Genomic DNA, 18,559 nt, shown 5'->3' on the forward strand with positions numbered 1-18,559 from the left:
AATGTTTTTATATATACAAAATGAAACATATTTCAGCAAATTACATAACTCTAAATTTTAACAATAAAGTTACTGTTTATTCTTTCAATTTAGAATTTTAAAACAGATTAATTTTAATTACTCTAAAGATATATTTTATTGGTATTTTTGACAAGATTTTTACTTTACATGAATATAGTTTGATTTCTTAAGACATATGTTTCCTAACACTTTCGTAGATGTGTCATATATAAAGTTGGGGGAATGAGAATGAAAACTAATCTTGATTAGTGAATACAATCTAAGCCCTCACTGTATCATACAGAACTGTTACAATATTTTAAGCACCAGTTCTATCTTTCTCATAGTAACCTGTATCAGGATTATGAAAATATAAAAACTATTTACTTCAGGAAATATTTTATGAGATATCAGAAATTACTACGTTATACTTACCAGCCAAAGCAAGAATATACTCTTGAAATCTTGTTCCTATACGATTAGTAGCTGTGCAATTATATCGTCCAAAGTCATTATCGGATGTAGGTGCAATCTAAAATAATTATAATAATAAAAGTTTCACAATTTTAAAACAATATCACAGAAGTTTTAAAATAGTCTGTAGCATCACTATCATCTTCATATATATACAATTACTGAAAACTTGTCATAACTCTTTTTTCTGTATCAAGTAAGCATTCTCTCCTTTTAAGATATAATCCATAGTTTTGTACTATCCATGTGTGTCCATGTGCTTAGGTGCTCGGTCCTGTTCAACTCTTTGCGACCCCATGGACTCTAACCCACCATGCTGCTGCTAAGTGGCTTCAGTCGTGTCCGACTCTGTGTGACCCCATAGACTGCAGCCCACCAGGCTCCCCCATCCCTGGGATTCTCCAGGCAAGAACACTGGAGTGGGCTGCCATTTCCTTCTCCAATGCATGTAAGTGAAAAGTGGAAGTGAAGTTGCTCATTCCTGTCCGACTCCCAGCGACTCCATGTACTGCAGCCTACCAGGCTCCTCTGTCCGTGGGATTTTCCAGGCAAGAATACTGGAGTGGGGTGCCATTGCCTTCTCCACTAACCCACCATAGGACCAGGTAAATTACAGCTAGTCTATCGATTTATTAAGTAGATAAATACTACCTTTTTGTTTCATGTATTCAAGCGAAAAATCATCAGATATTTATATATGTAAAGTACAGAAAATAGTACCGATTGAAAAATATATATTCTGCAATTGCTACAAATGACTAAAAATAGGAATCTTGTAACAAAAGCATTGTTAACTCTGTTTTCTACCTTGCTGTCTTCGATCAGGCAGGTTTAAAGTTTAAGAAAGGTTCAAAATACCACAGCTTTCTCTTCCTCTTATGATTTTATTAAACATAAAATATTAAGAAAGGGTGAGGATATATTTAAAATAAAAATCTTTCAGGAAGGTATTTTGCAAGAAAATATTTCCCTGTGTACCAATCCCTGTTGGCAGGCATAGTATCTTGGTATCTAATAATGTATCTTGCCCCTACTGTTGTTCAATTCCTATCATTCTCTTTCAGTTTAGGTGGAAAATAGTTGACCTCAGTCCTTACACACTTGAAATCCATAATTAAGTTAACCTTCTGGGATTCTATTGTTGAACAGTGGGACCAACCCTGTAATTCTAATGTACGAAAATTCTGAAGTATCAATTCAGAAAAGAGATTTGGTGATCGTAAAGATATAATTTTCAATTCCAGTAACTGTTATTAAGAGAGAATAAGCGTACAATAGAGTTGCTGTTAATTTCAAGTCTATCCCAAAAGGGGAAAATGGTTTTGTGATAATGGGAGGCTATTAACTACAAGTGCAATTTGGAAGTCCATTGAAGGTGATAATTCTGAAAGGGTACAAAAAGCCGTGTCATTCATCTTCTAGTCAGATGTCCATCTAGGAATAGATTATAGCTCTAAGGACTAGAAGCTTTAACAGCCCATATATAAGTACTTTTAAATGACTAAAATATTAATTTTTCATATATTCAGGTTATAATAAGCTAGGTTAACTAGAAAACAATTTTACTACTCAGAAAGTTTACTAAAAATGTCTTTATTCTACAAATATATGAGAAAGTCATTTGTATATCCCAAAGGGAAGAATGTGTACTGAATAAAGGCAATGCAAATACAGGACGGATGTGACAAAGAATCCTGACTATTGTACAGTTCCTCAAGATCCATAAAGTAACTTAAATATACCTATTTTAACTGGAACACATTTTAAAAGGCTCAGTTCAGCTTTGATTTTATGTTCCTGGGAGTTCACTTATCAAAAGACAAAGTCTTTGTAATTTTAGCCGAAATAAGTAGTTTCTTTATCATGCTCTATGATTAACAAATAGAGAAATGATCCCTAGTAGCACAGACTATTAAAAAAACACAGATCACACAACTGGGCCAAATCATGTCCCCTCCAGCCTATTTCGTATATTCTAGGAAAGCAGTAGAGTCCAACAAGTGGTTTTTAAAAGTTCAATGCCAGCATAGTGAAATAATAGATAATTTTATCAAAATGCATAATAATATATAACAAAGGTATATAATTCATATATATTCATATTAACTATATTTAATATATAAAATGTTACTTGTATTTATTCAATAAGTACTAGAAACATCTACTTAGGATACTACTTCATATTTTAATATGCAGTTAAAATAATTCAAGTTTACTTCAGATGTTGGGCTTTGATAGAACATTATAAAATACCAAGTGTAGTTTTTAACACCAAAATATTAACTGAGAGAACAATGTTAATAAAGGAATTTGTGAGTTCTTTCCTAAACACTTAAGGGCAGAATATTATTCCAGTCTACCTATTAGAAACTTTCTGAATCAAATTTTCTCAAATATTAAAAAGCTGTCCTATTACCTCAGGGGAACACTTAGGGAAAACAAATGACTAAATCTGTAAGGCCTTGAGAAATACATTTATTGGCAAGAACCAAAAGGATTTATAGAATGTTTTGTTATTTTTTTAAATTCACATTAAAAAATGAACATATGTATGTAATCAAAGGAAAAAACTGTTAATTCAAGGAATCTACTATTAACCAGATTATTATTAATTGGAAAATTTATTTTTATTTTTATATGTTCTTAAGTATTATCAATTATGTAACTACTGTAATAATTTATAGAGAAAAATCATTATAATGTACATCCTAAGGAACTATATATGCTACTAATTCAAAATTAGTAACATTATTACTGATTCTTCTTATTGTTGTTATTGTTATTTTGCTTTAGTATATTAAGTTGTTTTTGTTATACATCTGTATTATTTATTCAGGATTTAAACTTAATTTTTGAAAGTAGTATACACATAAAAATTTTATGCTCAAGGTCAGTGCCCTAAGAAACAGGTTCCTTGGCTATGTATAAGCAAAAATTCCTTAGTTTTGATTTTTGCATTGAGAGAAATGGCATTCTTGCAGAAATGACATGAGAACTTTATATTAATAAAATACTTAAATGTCAATTTATAAATCGTTGCTCATATCAACTATGAAGAATTATGAGCTATTCCAGAATCTGAAAAGTGGCAAGATGAAGTCAAGCTGAAATTACAGATTAGTCTGTCATTTAAACATGAATGTAAATCTACCTGTTCTGGACTGAATCATGGCTATTGACAAAAATCAAATTCTGAAACCCTAATCTCTAATGTGACTATATTTGGAAGTAGGGACTTTAAGAAGGCAAAGGAGATCGCAAGAGTGGGGCCTGGTATTCTTATAAGAAGAAAAGACATTGGAGCATTTTCTCTTCTTTTTCTGCCTACACTGAGGGAAGGTTATATGAGTAACAGTGAGAAGACATCCATCCACAAACCAAGGAGAGACTTGCAATAAACCAGTCCTTCTGGCACCTGGATATTGGACTTCTAGCTTCCAGAAATGTGTGAAAAATTATAGTTTCTATTTTTTAAGCCACCCAGTCTGTGTTGTTTTGTTATGGCAGCCCTATCACACTAATACACTCCCCCAAACCTAACCTAAATTTTCTATGGTTAAATACGAAAAAGTGCAGTTGAATCTGGTCAAAAGTCTTTGTGAAACTGAGTTCTCTGTCAATTTGCCAATAAATACTTCTAATACATATACAAAAAAAATGTATTTGAAATAGATTTAGACAAAATATTCTGATAACCAATTATCCAAACATTTGGTGGAAGTGATACTGAAATCATTCCATCAAACAAATGTTTTACTAAGTCCAGTTACTAGGTGAAAGAGTTAACAGGGCACCAGTGAGAACACTTTTAAGTTAATGCAATAAAGATATCAAATGTTATTGTAAAACAAGCATTATTAAAATTTATGTATATTGAACTAGTAGAGAAAATATAGCATCTTTCTAGCTAAACGTGCTATTTGAGAAAGATTCTCAGTTGTTATGAAAGCATCATAAATTAGAAGGACTGATGATCATTGTCATAGACAGATAAACATTAGAAATTGATATACAAACATAATCTACAATTAATAAATAAAAGATACTGTATTCAAACAGAATTTAAAGGCCAGGTACTCGGCAGTATAAAAACAATTATCTACAACCTTAATATAAAATATAAAATGAAATGAGGCAATGAACAAGCAAATCAGGTTTATTTAGGAACTTGTAAATATGTAGCCAGCAGCTAGCATTTATATATGCTGATCCAGGAAGCAGGATGATGTAATCACAAACTCAATGCCTAGTAGCAACACTGAAATTGAACTTTGGCCCTCAATAACTTACAAACTATTCATTCTTTCTCCCTACTTTTCCGTGATACAATTGTTTTTTTAAAATATAAATTCATGAAATATAATGACTTTTGCTATATAGCCATATATCTATATAAGTAAGCCCATATAAGTAAATAGTGAGACACTAACCATTAATTGGCAATGCCCCAAATGCATAAAATTTCTCTTTAAGCAAATAAACATGAAATATACACAACATGGTATATGCATAATATAGGATAGAATTATAGATAATTTATATATCAAGATACTTAAATATATTCTAAAATAGTAGATAACTGCCAAAATAATACAATTTGTTGATATATAATGAAGACTTACCTCTAATATTATTTTTCTCCCTGTGCTATATGTCTTTAAATTAGTGGTGTTTTTAGCTGGCAAGACTAATTTCTCTCTTCTCCAATGGACTGATGCTGGTGGATTTGATTTCACATCACAGCTTATATTGATTGGATTTCCTTCCCAAGAGTAATAAATTGTTTGATTTGATATGAACTTGGGAGCATCTGTAAAGCAATACAATATAACATTATAGACATTTTCTTTAAGATAGTCATTTAATTAGTATAAACAATATTAATCATTATTGACTACAAAAAAAGCCACAGTAATTCTAATTGCATATATTTAATATGTGATTTTAGAACTCATAAAAATATATAATTTGACTGATTCATCAAATCATTTTAATATAAAGTATTCAAAGTTGGCCAATTATTAAAATATGAAATATTAACACTAACAGTTGTTTGCTTTTAATAATCTGACAAAAATTTCCATCCAGCAAGTTAATGGCTCTCTACATATGTGAAATATATTCCTGGAACAACTTTCATTACAAGTGAGAATTTAGGATAAAAACAATAAAATCTATGGTCTTATGTCATTTTTCAGCCTTGGCTTAGTTATATAATTTCTCCTATAAAAAACTTAAAGCAGACATAAAATTTAAATGGTAATGTCACAACAATTATTTCCTAAAGTGACTTTTTCAGTATTAAATAAGAAGGTATGTTTTAAATTAATCAACAATAGTTAATTTGAATTTTAGCTCCTATAATGCTATTTTAATTTTCAGGCCCCTACACCAGACCATTATAATTATAGGTGAGAGAAAGAGAAAAAAAATATTATTTCATTGTAAAAACCTAACTGCAAAACCTAGTTGTGCTGCATAGACATGTTTTTGTTTGTTCCATTCTAGAAGTATGATGGAGCCCAAATGCCAATCAACTATGACTTTTCTGAGTCTCAGTAGCCTGACTATATAATTGAAAGGATTCATGTTTACAATTTTTAAACAAAAAACATAATCCTAAAATAAGTGCTATGATTATGGCATCCAGTCCCATAACTTCATAGTAAATTGACGGTGAAACAATGGAAACAGTGACAGACTTTATTGTCCTGGGCTCCAAAATCACTGCAGATGGTAACTGCAGCCATGAAATTAAAAGACATTTGCTCCCTGGAAGAAAAACTATGACAAACATAGATAGCATATTAAAAAGCAGAGACATTACTTTACCAACAAAAGTCCATATAGTCAAAGATGTTTTTTTTCCAGTAGCAATATATGGATGTGAGTTGGACCATAAAGAAAGCAGAGCACCAAAAAAGTCATGCTTTTGAACTGTGATGTTGGAGAAGACTCTTGAGAGTCCCTTGGACTGCCAGGGGATCAAACCAGTCAGTCCTAAAGGAAATCAGTACTGAATATTCATTTGAAGGACTGATACTGAACTGAAGCTCCAATACTTTGGCCACCTGATGCAAAGAACTGATTCACTGGAGACGACCCTGATGCTGGGAAAGATTGAGAGCAGTAGGAGAAGGGGAGGACAGAGTCTGAGATGGTTGGATGTCTTCACTGACTTGATGGACATGAGTTTGAGTAAGCTCCAGAAGTTGGTGATGGACAGGGAAGCCTGGCGTGCTGCAGCCCAGGGGGTTGCAAAGAGTTCAGTTCAGCAACTGAACTGAACTGAAACAAAGTGTTAGCTAAAATGCTGCTGATATATTTGTTGTTGTTGTTGTTCCTGGTATTTAAACTGATTATTCTTGTTACTAATTTTAACTAGAACTTAATATCCCTGATAAGTTATTAATTTAAAATTGTACAAATTAAAAGTTTTGCTTTACTACTCAAATTACTTAATAATGACCTGCTCCCAATTTTGTTATATCAGCAGATTATATATCAGATATGTAATGGAAGAATTACAATCTCTGGTACAAATGCATAGATAATTATTTAAATATCCTTGTCCTTTGTATGTTTTACTGTATGTTTTTAATGCCAAAATCATATAGAAGTATGACATTCTTATTGAATACTTTATATATGACAGTAAGTTTATACATTTTATTCTATTGTATTTTTTTAATAACCTGTGAGGAAGGTGTTATTCTGTTATTAAGAATGAGGGCTCTGGAGTAAAAGCTATCAAGCTTATTCTAGTACTAAGTTGTAAGTATGGGATGATCTGGGGTAATTTTAACCAGGGTCAGTTGAATTTCTATTCAACCCAGGAACAGATTTATAATATCAAGTACTAGCAGCATTTTGGTTACATGGACTTTATCGTACATTGCTGAAGAGAAAAAAAATTGGGACAATTCCTCAGGAACAAAAAAGCCTTAAGATTCTGCAGTGCAGTCTTAAATATCTCTCCAGAGAAAAGAAGTATAAGCATTATCAAATGTTAATATAAAGGACTTTTAGCACATTGTTTTAATAACAAAGTTCAAAACAACTTAATGGCTCTCAAAAGAGGACTGGATAAACAGTGACTCATATTAGCACTTTGCTAAATATTACAGACATATCTTCTGGTGGTTTTCCCTCACCTTGCAATGTGCCTGCCCTTCCCTCTACCTGGCTGCCTTCAAAACTAAGCTCCACACTAACTTAACATTGCTTTTCCACAACATTCAGTTGTGGGTTAGGTTCACTACTTTGTGTTCCCACAGATCCTATGCTTTCCCTCATCACGGTAGTAGGAAATGGAATTGTTAGGAAGGAAGTTATTCATGAGCAATGAGGGATGGCCTGGCTGAAGGTGATGTAAGTTGGTCTCTGAAATCCATTCCAGACACACCCAAAACTCACAGATATGCTACAAAACAACCAGAGACACTTCTCCAACTCCTGCATGTGGACCCTAGGCACACAGTAGATGCAACCTAATCTCAGAGGCTTCTCCAAGTAACCTTTTGTAGCAAGGAGCCCATTAAGGATAACAGACTGAGTGGGCCTTCCCTGGTGGCTCAGATGGTAAAGAATCTTTCAGCAATGTGGGAGACCCAGGTTTGACCCATGGGTTGTAAAGATCCGGTGAGAAGGGAATGGCAACCCACTCCAATGTTCTTGCCTGGAGAATCCCATGGACAGAGGAGCCTGTAGGGCTACAGTTCATGGAGCCACAAAGAGTCAGACATGCCTGAGCAACTAACACATAACAGATTGAATATGGGAAGACATAAACAACAGAGCCTACTGAAATATAACTTGCAATTTCATCAATCGGTCTTGAGCATATGCCCATTTGTATTCCCTCTCATTGATTGGTAGTGGGTACAAGCCCTATTTTGCACAGAGCATAACCAAAAGGAGGAGAACGGAAGTATAAAAAGGGGGAAACCAAGAGGGAAAAGAGGAGGACTCCTTTGGGGTAAGCCTGCTCGCATATGTTGGAAGTGTCTGTCTAATAAAAGATTTGTCGGCTTGAGCTGAACTGAGCTGTAATCTGTGTGTTGTTTTAAAACCTTTAGTCCGGCATTTCATGTTTTGTTGCAATGAGGCAAGAACTAAGAAAGAGAAATTAACTGACCTGACAGAATAACCTATATGATTACTTCTCTACCAAGTGGTCTAAATATTTTGGGTTTAACAAAGAATATATAGTGTTATTCAGCCTTGAAACTGAGCCTTAAAAAAGAATGAAATTTTGCCATCTGTAACAACTTGGATGAACCCAGAGGATATTGTGCTAAGTGAACTAAGTCAGACAGAGAAAGACAAATACCATGTGATTTCACTTACATGTGAAATCTGAGAAACAAAATGAACAAACATAACAAAAATAGAAACAGGCTCATAGATACAGAAAACAATTTGTCAGTTGTTGCGGGGGTGGGGCGGTTGGAGGAATGAGCAAAATAGGGGGAGGAGATCAAAGGAACGTACTTCCAGTTATAAAGTCTCAGGGGTGTAATATATGGATGGCCTTAGGAATATAGGCAATAATTTACTAATAATTTGTATGGTGATAACTAGACTTATCCTTGTGATCATTTCCTAATGCATAAAAATGACAAATCACTATGTTGTACAGTAAAGCTAATAAAATGTTTTAGGTCAATTCTACTTTAATAAAAAAGATTTGTCTTGGTCATGACCACATACCTGATGGCTTATTAAATGTAAGATGCTTACTTGGTTCTCAAAAACCATACACCAAATTTACTGGATATTGTCAGTAAATTTAACCCAATGGTTCAGTTAAAATGAACAGAAGGTATTTTGAAGGAGAGAGGGAAAAAAAAAAAAAAAAAAAACACCTTTTTCATGACCTGGGAAGATTTAGTGAAAAATCTAAGAATATATTTGGGGTGTAACTGTAAGAGAAGACAAACTTCCTGATATTTAAAGTCAAAAGCTAAGTCTATATCCATTTCTATCTCTAGCTCTATCTATAAAATATTTTATTACTGGTTAATATATATGAAATATAATCTCTTATAATTCTAGGGAGAGGTTTATAAATAGTATATCTGTATGTATATGTAGCCCAATATGAAAATCACACGTTAATGTAACTATTAACACCTGACTTACAGTCTACTCCGTCCAAAATATAGCATCTGTGTGTATGTGTATTATATTATTATAATTTAGCCATAAACTTTGGGCATGATTTGACTACTCTATAAAAGCAAGCAATTGCCACTAATTGCTTGCCTGATGATCTCAGTGGGAATTTAATTTGGAATTACTGATGCCAAATGCAAATGTGCTACAGGAAATATATGCTATGCTAAAAGCCACATTAAAAAATGTATTTGAGGTATGAGGCAGGAAAATATTGATAAATCCTATCTATAATAAAACAGAAAATAAATTCCTGTACATTGTATGCTATGCAAATGTCAAGACAGTAGCAAAGCAGCAGTATTCATTGGCACAGGATGGCATATTAATGAAATTGAGCAGTTGATATGGGGCAACTTTCTGAAAAAGGATGTGACTGGCTGAGGCAACACATGAAGACTTTAGGCTAAAATATGTAGCCATATCTCATGATGATAATCAAATCAAGAATTTTAATTTTCAGAAAAGTATGGCTTTCACATCATGAAAGGCTTCAAATGTTGTACAGAGGAAATAACTTTTGGCAGTTAAAAAATTTAGAGGAAGGGAAGGGAACATTTCATAAGTAGAACTGTGGAAAGATCAGACTTGATAATTTATAGACAGAAAAAAAGACAGGCATGGACAAATTTTCACCTTGAAGTTGCATTCTTTGCATTTCATGTTAATTCATGACTACATGAAATGTAAAATTCTCAAAGCATCTCTTAAGGCATTGTATGTCCCCTCAATCATATTAACTTTTGAATTAAAATATTTTACAAACTATAATGAATGGAAATACTTTATCAGAAGAACATATTTTTCAATTGAGCAGAGTTGACAAGAAAAATAAGAGAAACCTGAATAGTGACAAATTGAAATATGTCATTCACTGGATAGGAAGGTAAAGACTTTCTTTCAATGAGAATCAAGGGAAGTGGCAAAAATTCCCTCCTTGATAAAGCTTTAGTCAGGCTTACATAGAACCCACTTTTTATATGGTCTTTGTCCTTAGCTCTGTCTCTGATTTACCTTTAAAAGGGAATGCTGCTAAATCAGTTTAGTGAAACTCCTTCCACCCTTGATAGCTGATTACTGTCAATATCTGGTCAAGTTCCTTAATGTATATGTCCATAGCCTGCTTTTAGAAGAACCCTATTAGGTCAGTTTAGTAAGAATTGTATTCTCCTTGAAATTTAATCAAGTTCTTCTCAATAATTTTTCATCCATTGACTCCTGTCACTCTGCTTCATTGGCTATAAATCCCTACTTGTCTTTGTACTCAGAGTTCTGTTTAATCTTCCTCCTTCATTTCAACAGTATTGACCCCTACTGCAAAACTTTTGAATAAAGTTTTCCTTACAATTTTTAGCAAGTTTCAGAATAACTTATCTTTGACAAAAGAAAGCATAATCTCAAGAAAGATAATTAAAAAATAACTACTTTCTTTCTTCTTTTTAAGAGGAGATGACAAAGACAGATCAGAAGCAAATAGACATTGATCTGTTTTCTGTAATTTTGTACATGTAAAGTGTTAGAGTTATAAGTATTTTTTAAATATACCCAACCGGACATTCAGACAGGGAAAGATGGAAGATTTATACCCAACTTTGTGAACTGACCAAGTTGTCGTTGCAAGAAGAAAAGATGCTTGTATGCATAGTATCTAAATGTGAACCAAGCTAAACATGCAACACTTTTGTGCACAGGATCACTATAAATTCTGCAGAACTGGACATATCTTACAGAATCTAATATCTGGAAAGGAACACAGGAATCATCTACAAATCTTTATTCTATATATGAGAAACCTTGTTCTGGGGTACTGGGGAGCATGATGGCTGAGTCAAGACCACAATCTTTGTGTGTGTGCTCAGTCACTTCAGTCATGTCCAATTCTGTGTGATCCCATTGACTACAGCCCACCAGACTCATTCTTCCACAGTATTTTACAGGCAATAATACTGGAGTGGGTTGCCATTTCCTTCTCCGGGGGATCTTCCTGACCCAGGCTTTGAACCTGGGTCTCCTACATTGCAGGCAGATGCTTTACCGTCTGAGCCACCAGGGAAGCCCAGACCACAGTCTTTGGCTTTTTATATTCCTTTCATGAAACTATACTTCTATGCCAATTATTATATTACCAATGATGAATGTATTATCAGAGATTAGTTTCTATATATCATTAACAATGTTACTCAATATTGGAACTCATTTTTGAAGTGATAATACCAAGTAATAACCAAGGAAGCATTTTATTATGTCCTTTATATGTATTTAAGCAATAAAATAAATATATAATACAGATCAGAATGATCATGGCATATTAGTACACTCACTTATTTTTAGGTAATGCCAAGAATTTGAGATTATTAAAATGAGCACTTTTCCAATTTCCATGCTGATGGACATGAAGCTAACATGTAAGAAGAAATACATTCTGAGAAATGCGAGTCATTTCCCCACTATGGATTTTATGGCTAGAATGTGTTAGCAAACTACTTTTGAATAAATAGTCCTTAGATTAAAAACTCAGGAAATTAATCTGAGAAATATCAATAGCCTCGGATATGTAGTTGATACCACTCCAATGGCATAAATGAAAAGGAACTAAAGAGCCTCTTGATGAGTGTGAAAGAGGACACTGAAAAATTGGCTTAAAACAACATTCAAAAACCTAAGATCATAGCATCCGGTCCCATCACTTCATGGCAAACAGATTGGGAAAAGTTGAAACAGTGACAGATGTTATATTCTTGGGCTCCAAAATCACTGTGGACAGTAACTGTAGCCATGAAATTAAAAGACTCTTGCTCCCTGGAAGGAAATCTCTGTCAAACGTAGACAACTTACTAAAAAGCAGAGACATCTCTTTGCCAACAAAGGTCTATATAGTCAAAGCTATGGTTTTTCCAGTAGTCATGAATGAATGTGAGAGAGAGTAGGACCATAAAGAAAGCTGAGTGCTGAACAATTGATGCTTTTTTGAATTGTGGTGCTGGATAAGACTCTTGAGAGTCGATTGGACAGTAAGGAGATCAAATCCATCAATCCCAAAGGGAATCGGTCCTGAATATTCATTGGAAGGACAGATGCTGAAGCTGAAGCCCCAATACTTTGACCACCTGATGCAAAGAGTCTACTCATTTGCTACTCAAAAGACCCTGATACTTGGAAAGATTGAAGGCAAGAGGAGAAGGGGATAACAGAGGATGGAATGATTGGATGGCATCACCTAGTCGATGGACATGAGTTTAAGCAAACTCCAGAGACAGTGAACAACAGGAAACCTGGTGTACTGAAGTTCATGGGGTTGCAAGATTTGGACAAAACTTAGTGACTGGAGAACAATAATAATTATATCATTCATAAAATTAATTTGGCTACTGCTTATATACAGATGTTTATTTCAAAGGTAATTTTAAATAGTGCTGTGTAGCTTTCTTGTGACTAAGAAATATATGAATATGCTAACTCATAGTGTGTGCATGCTATGTTGCTTCAGTCATATCCGGCTCTGTGCAACCCTAGACTGTAACCTGCCAGGCTTCTCTGTCCATGCTGCTGCTGCTAAGTCACTTCAGTCGTGTCCGACGTTGTGAGACCCCATAGACAGCAGGCTCTGCCGTCCCTGGGATTCTTCAGGTAAGAACACTGGAGTGGGTTGCCATTGCCTTTTCCAATGCATGAAAGTGAAAAGTGAAAGTGAAGTTGCTCAGTCGTGTCCGACTCTTCGCAACCCCATGGACTGCAGCCCACCAGGCTCCTCTGTCCATGGGATTCTCCAGGCAAGAGTACTAGAGTGGGGTGCCATTGCCTTCTCCATAGAACTCTCTATATAAGAATACTGGAGTGGAATTCCACGCCCTCCTTCAGTGGATCTTCCCAACCTAGGTATTGAATGGAGTCACTTATGTCTCCTGCATTAGCAGGCAGATTCTTTACCACTAGTGCCACATAGGAAGGCCAACTCACAGTACTTTGCTCTAATCTTGACAGGTTAGTTCTTGCATTAAAAAAAAAAAAAAAAAGCCCAAAGTAAGTGGAAGTTACCAGCTGACATCTCAATAAAGAACAAATTTCATCCCCAACTGGGAATATTTACTAATATCTTAAAATACAATTGCCTTTTAAAACACTTCTTAATTTTATTTTCATTTAAAATGTATTTACCATATAATTTTTACCTCAGAAAAAGTCACAGAATTTCCCAAATAGAGTTAATATTCAACTCCCTATTATGATATTGATAAATTAACTCACTTGTTATCTGTTTCCAAATAATTGTTGAAACATTATGATATGAAAATAAATTACATTGTTTCTATCATTGCTTTTGCTAACATGTACTGAGGGTTGCCAATTTGAGTATGTGTCCTCATATTTGAACCTGATAATCACAGTTTATAGATATCATGCTATATTTCATAATTATTTTTCCTGAATATATACTGCCTCTAATAAAAAATATTCTAGAATATAATGAAGAGTAAGGGGATTTTGTTAACAAAAACATCATACGTAGGTTATAGCTATGTACTATACTAAACATAACTGCCAATACTAAACATAACTGCCAAAAATATCTTCCATACTCTAAAAATGTCAAATATGAATACTGATATGTTTGCCATTCTGTTCTTTCTCAACAGTGAAATTTTAATTTTGATTCTTTCACGTGTATATATATATATATATATGTATGTTCATGTATGTGAATATATGTGAATATATTGTTCAATCATAAGTCATGTCCTACTGTTGAGATCCCATGGACTGCCACACACCCTGTTTCCCTATTCTTTACTGTTTTCTGGAGTTTGTTCAAACTCATGTCCATTGAGTCGCTGATGACATCCAATCATCTCATTTTCTGTCACACCCTTCTCCTTCTTCTGTCTTTCCCAGCATCAGGGTCTTTTCCAATAAGTTGGCTCTTTGCATATATAAATATATATTCACTCTATGTGTCTTCCCTGGAGGCTCAGAGGGTATAGCGTCTGCCTGCAATGCAGGAGACCTGGGTTTGATCCCTGGGTTGGGAAGATTCCCTGGAGAAGGAAATGGCGACGCACTCCAGTATTCTTGCCTGAAGAATCCCATGGATGGAGGAGCATGGTAGGCTACAGTCCATGGGATCGCAAAGAGTCAGAGACAAAGGAGCGACTTCACTTTCACTCTATACTGGACACATATATATATCACTGTTGGAAAATGCTCAGTTTTATTTATCAAGAAACAGTAGGTATTCAAAATTTAATTGTAAGAAAGCTTAATTTCCATTAAAAAATTAAGTCACTGCACAATAATATGCTTTATAGTTAAAAAAAAATAAGTAGTGTATTTTTTCTTATGTTCTCAAGAGAGCAATACTCATCTTTACTTCTGACAGCATTGTGTCATCATATATGGTACTTGATCCCTTAAATAATGTCCCTATTTTTATTTAAATGTCTATACTAGATGTTATCGCTAAAGGATGATGCAATTCTGTTTTGCTACAAAACTTACTCCTACAAAATCAGTTTAAAGTTCAGTATACTATTCTATACTTTATAGAATATTGAAAATAATTTGCACCTTGTTTATGCTTTGGTTTTATTTGGTGTGATATTTTAACTATCAGTCATTTCAAACACTGCCATGGTAAGGTGCCTTGCAAAAAGCAACGTTAAAATTTATCTAAATATTAATGACTGAAAAGATTGCACATCTCTAGTCAGAATAATATAATAGTTTATGGCTACTGATACTAAGCCATTAGCAAATATTGGAGATAGTTGCTTAGGTAGAAAAGTTTTGTCCCCTGGCTATTCCTCAAGATCATATTTTGAGCTTGTTGTGGAAAGGAATCAGATGCCTAAGGCTTCCTCTTAAAGATTCTGAATGTTCACCTCTGGGAAGGGTAGCCACTGCACTAATTATACAGAATTATTACTTTGTGTCTGCTTTATGATAAGCAATTTTTAAATGGGGGAATTCTTGCCAACAGGGAATCCTTTCTAGTGGCTCAGGCAGATACAAAAACAAATAACTCTACCGCAAGGCTTGGCGATTGAACAACAAAATACCGCAAGGCAAAACACAGTTCAGCAGGAAGGGAATAGGTAAGGTCACTGTCTCAAAAGGTATTAGCAATGACCGCAGTTATGAAGTGCAGGGGATTCACATGGAAAGATTCCCCAAAGAGGATGAACTTTAACCTCTAATATTTGCAAGCATATCAATTTCATAGAGCACAGTGCTTGTCGAAAGTTTTACAAAAAGAATCTGGACATACACACACACAATAGTGGAAGGACTATTTACACTGGAACACAGAATTTTGCGGTTGTTGTTTACAAGCAAAATATTGTACAGGAATCCTTTAAGCTAGGCTTCAACAATATGTGAACTGAGAACTTCCAGATATACAAGCTGAATTTAGAAAAAGCAGGGGAATTAGAGATCAAATTGCCAGTATCCATTGGATCACAGAGAAAGCAAGAACATTACAGAAAAAAAAATCTGTTTCTGCTTCATGGAGTACATGAAAGCCTCTGTGTGAACTAAAATAAACTGTGGAAAATTCTTAAAGAGATGGGAATACCAGACTACCTTACCTACCTCCCGATAAACCTGTATACAGGTCAAGAAGCAACAGTTAGAACTGGACATGGAAAAATGGACTGGTTCAAAATTGAAAAAGGAGTGTGTCAAGGCTGCATGGTGTCCCCCTGCTTATTTAACTTAAATGCAGAGTACATCATGAAAAATGCTGGGCTGGATGAATCATACACTGGAATCAAGATTGGTGGGAGAAATACCAATAAACTCAGATATGCAGATAACACCACCCTTATGGCAGAAAGTGAAGAGGAACTAAAGTATCTCCTGATGAAGCTGAAAGGAAAGTGAAAAAAGTTGGCTTAAAACTCAACATTCAAAAAAAAAAAAAAAAACAAAGATCATCACAACCAGCCCCATCACTTCATGGCAGGTAGGTGGGGAAACAATCTCAACAGTGACATTTTATTTTGGGGGGGCTCCAAAATTAGTGCAGTGACTGGAGCCATGAAATTAAAAGACACTTGCTCCTTGGAAGAAAAGCTGTGACAAAACTAGACAGTGTATTTAAAAGAAGAGACATCACTTCACAAATAAAGGTGTGTAGAGTCAAAGCTATCGTTTTTCCTGTAGTTATGTATGGCTGTGAGAGTTGAGCCATAAAGAAGGCTGAGCACCAAAGAACTGATGCTTTTGAACTATGATGTTGGATAAGACTCCTGAGAGTCCCTTGGATAGCAAGGAGAACAAACCAGTCAATCCTAAAGGAAATCAACAATAAATATTGTTTTGAAGGAATGATGCTGAAGCTGAAACTCCGATACTTTGGCCACCTGACACAAAGTACAGAATCTTGGAAAAGACCATGTTGCTGGGAGAGACTGAGGGCAGGAGGAGAAGGGAGCAACAGAGGGTGAGATGGCTGGATGACATCTGACTCAATGGACAAGAGTTTCAACAAACTCCAGGAGATAGTGAAGAACGGGGAAGCCTGGCATGCTGCCGTTCATGGGGCTCAAAGGGTCTGACACAACTGAATGACTGAAAAACAACAAACAACTGTATTGGAAATAGCTTCAGGCTTGCCATTGAATTGAATTTCCAATTCTGCCAGATAGCAAAGATGTAACCTTCATTTTCTGTTTATTAATTTGGACTTTAGGTTTTCTTTTGTACTTTATTTATAGAATTATTGAATTGAACTGGTTTCCTTAATCTCTGAGAGTCCACAAACATAGAAAACATGCTGCTGCTGCTGCTAAGACACGTCAGTCGTGTCTGACTCTGTGCGACCCCATAGAAGGCAGCCCACCAGGCTCTGCCGTCCCTGGGATTTTTCAGGCAAGAACACTGGAGTAGGTTGCCATTTCCTTCTCCAATGCATGAAAGTGAAAAGTGAAAGTGAAGTCGCTCTTCGTGTCCAACTCTTAGTGACCCCATGGACGGCAGCCTACCAGGCTCCTCCATCCATGGGATTTCCCAGGCAAGAGTACTGGAGTGGGGTGCCATTGCCTTCTCCATAGAAAACATGAACCTAGGACAAATTTTTAAAATGTAGAGGAGAGTTTTAATATTTAACACATATTGGTAAATATTACCTTTGACATTGAACCATATAAAAGCTAACATTTGCTTTTGGCTAGAATTTTATAAACCTCTTCCCTGGTGGCTCAGATGGTAAAGCATCTGCCTTCAATGAGGGAGACATGGGTTTGATCCCTGGGTTGGGAAGATCCCCTGTAGAAGGAATTGGCAACCTACTCCAGTACTCTTGCCTGGAAAATCCCTTGGACAGAGAAGCCTGGTAGACTACAGTCCATGGGGCAGCAGAGTCAGACATGACTGAGCGACTTCACTTGGTTTTGCTAACTATTCTTGTTTTTAAAAGCCTCTGGTAGTTTAATACATACATATTATACATACATTTATATATACATGTACTCACATATATACATTATATATAGAGACTACATTGAATATAAATGCATATTCATTTATATATATATAATGAATATATATTGAAATATATATTCAATATATATATTCATATATATTGATATTCATATATTTGAATATATATATTCAAATATATAATGAAAATGAAGACTAATCTTGCTTTCATAAATATGATTTTAATAAGTTAATATCTTAAAAATCACAGAATTCACAAAAGAGAAATAATACAAGAGGTCCTAGGTGGCAATGGCAATGATATTGAAAAATAGATTATCTTTAGGCTTTCATATCTTCTACTATATGTTTACATGATTAATAAAAATCTACATATTAATTCACAGACTGTAAGAAGGAGATTTTGTAAAACTGGATGTAAAAGGAATACAGATTTTTAAAAAGTCAAGGAACTATGTTCACCTAGCTA

At 34.7% G+C, this 18,559-nt stretch overlaps 1 protein-coding gene across 2 annotated transcripts in view; it reads right to left on the minus strand.

The window, feature by feature from the left end:
* NCAM2 (neural cell adhesion molecule 2) overlaps window positions 1-18,559 on the minus strand; it is a 567,319-nt gene that overhangs the window by 106,137 nt on the left and 442,623 nt on the right. For both annotated transcript variants that reach the window (XM_027545118.1, XM_027545216.1), the window contains exons 10-11: window positions 5,097-5,284; window positions 436-532 (exon numbers count right to left, since the gene is read on the minus strand). In XM_027545118.1, coding sequence (XP_027400919.1) covers window positions 436-532; window positions 5,097-5,284 — 285 coding nt within the window. The remainder of the gene's footprint in view (window positions 1-435; window positions 533-5,096; window positions 5,285-18,559) is intronic.

Source organism: Bos indicus x Bos taurus, chromosome 1, assembly GCF_003369695.1.
Source record: "Bos indicus x Bos taurus breed Angus x Brahman F1 hybrid chromosome 1, Bos_hybrid_MaternalHap_v2.0, whole genome shotgun sequence".
NCBI lineage: Eukaryota > Metazoa > Chordata > Mammalia > Artiodactyla > Bovidae > Bos > Bos indicus x Bos taurus.